Source organism: Sinocyclocheilus rhinocerous, unplaced genomic scaffold (assembly GCF_001515625.1).
Source record: "Sinocyclocheilus rhinocerous isolate Xijiao unplaced genomic scaffold, SAMN03320098_v1.1 C35518962, whole genome shotgun sequence".
Classification (NCBI taxonomy): domain Eukaryota; kingdom Metazoa; phylum Chordata; class Actinopteri; order Cypriniformes; family Cyprinidae; genus Sinocyclocheilus; species Sinocyclocheilus rhinocerous.
This window is the reverse complement of record NW_015754369.1, coordinates 1-511: the sequence shown is the minus strand read 5'-3', so window position 1 is coordinate 511 and position 511 is coordinate 1. Positions and strand designations below refer to the sequence as shown.

At 47.4% G+C, this 511-nt stretch overlaps 1 protein-coding gene across 1 annotated transcript; it reads left to right on the top strand.

Moving 5' to 3' along the window:
• Positions 1–48: 48 nt before the first annotated feature.
• On the top strand, positions 49–451 carry LOC107734913 (protein PRRC2C-like; the record flags this gene model as incomplete). The annotated part of the gene is made up of 2 exons (XM_016546781.1): positions 49–161; positions 326–451. Coding segments are annotated over 2 exons (239 nt in total), but the record flags the coding sequence as incomplete, so codon positions are not given.
• Between the last annotated feature and the right edge of the window lie 60 nt (positions 452–511).

Below are 511 nucleotides of genomic sequence, written 5' to 3'. Positions count from 1 at the left end.
ACCTCTGTTCCACTGCCACTTCTCCTTTTTTTTTTTTTATGATTGTAGGCAGCAAGAGACCCCTCCACCACAGCCCAAGCCAACTGTGCCCCAGACCTCTGATGCCCCTCTGGGAGGCAGCCGCTACTGGGCCAACAGCAAACAGTCTGGGCAGCTGGATGGTAAGCCATTTCCTTTGTAAACCTTTTCATTGTTGATAGCTCTCAAAATGCTACTCAGTGAACTGTAAATCCTTATCTAAACAAATTTAAGCCACAGAATAATCTTAATTAGCATGAGTTTTGAACTGCTAAAGCCATGTGCTTAAATGTTACTGTGTCTGCAGGAGCTCCTCGGATGAGCAGTCAGTTCCATCAGGAGTTTCCGAGTCTGCAGGCGGCAGGTGAGGCAGAGAAATCAGGCGATCAGGAAGATGAACCCTACGGGCCGGGCCCCAGCCTCAGGCCTCAGAGTAAGAGCATCATCCTTCACATTTTCTTAAGAGCTTTGTGTAACATATTAGTTAAAACCG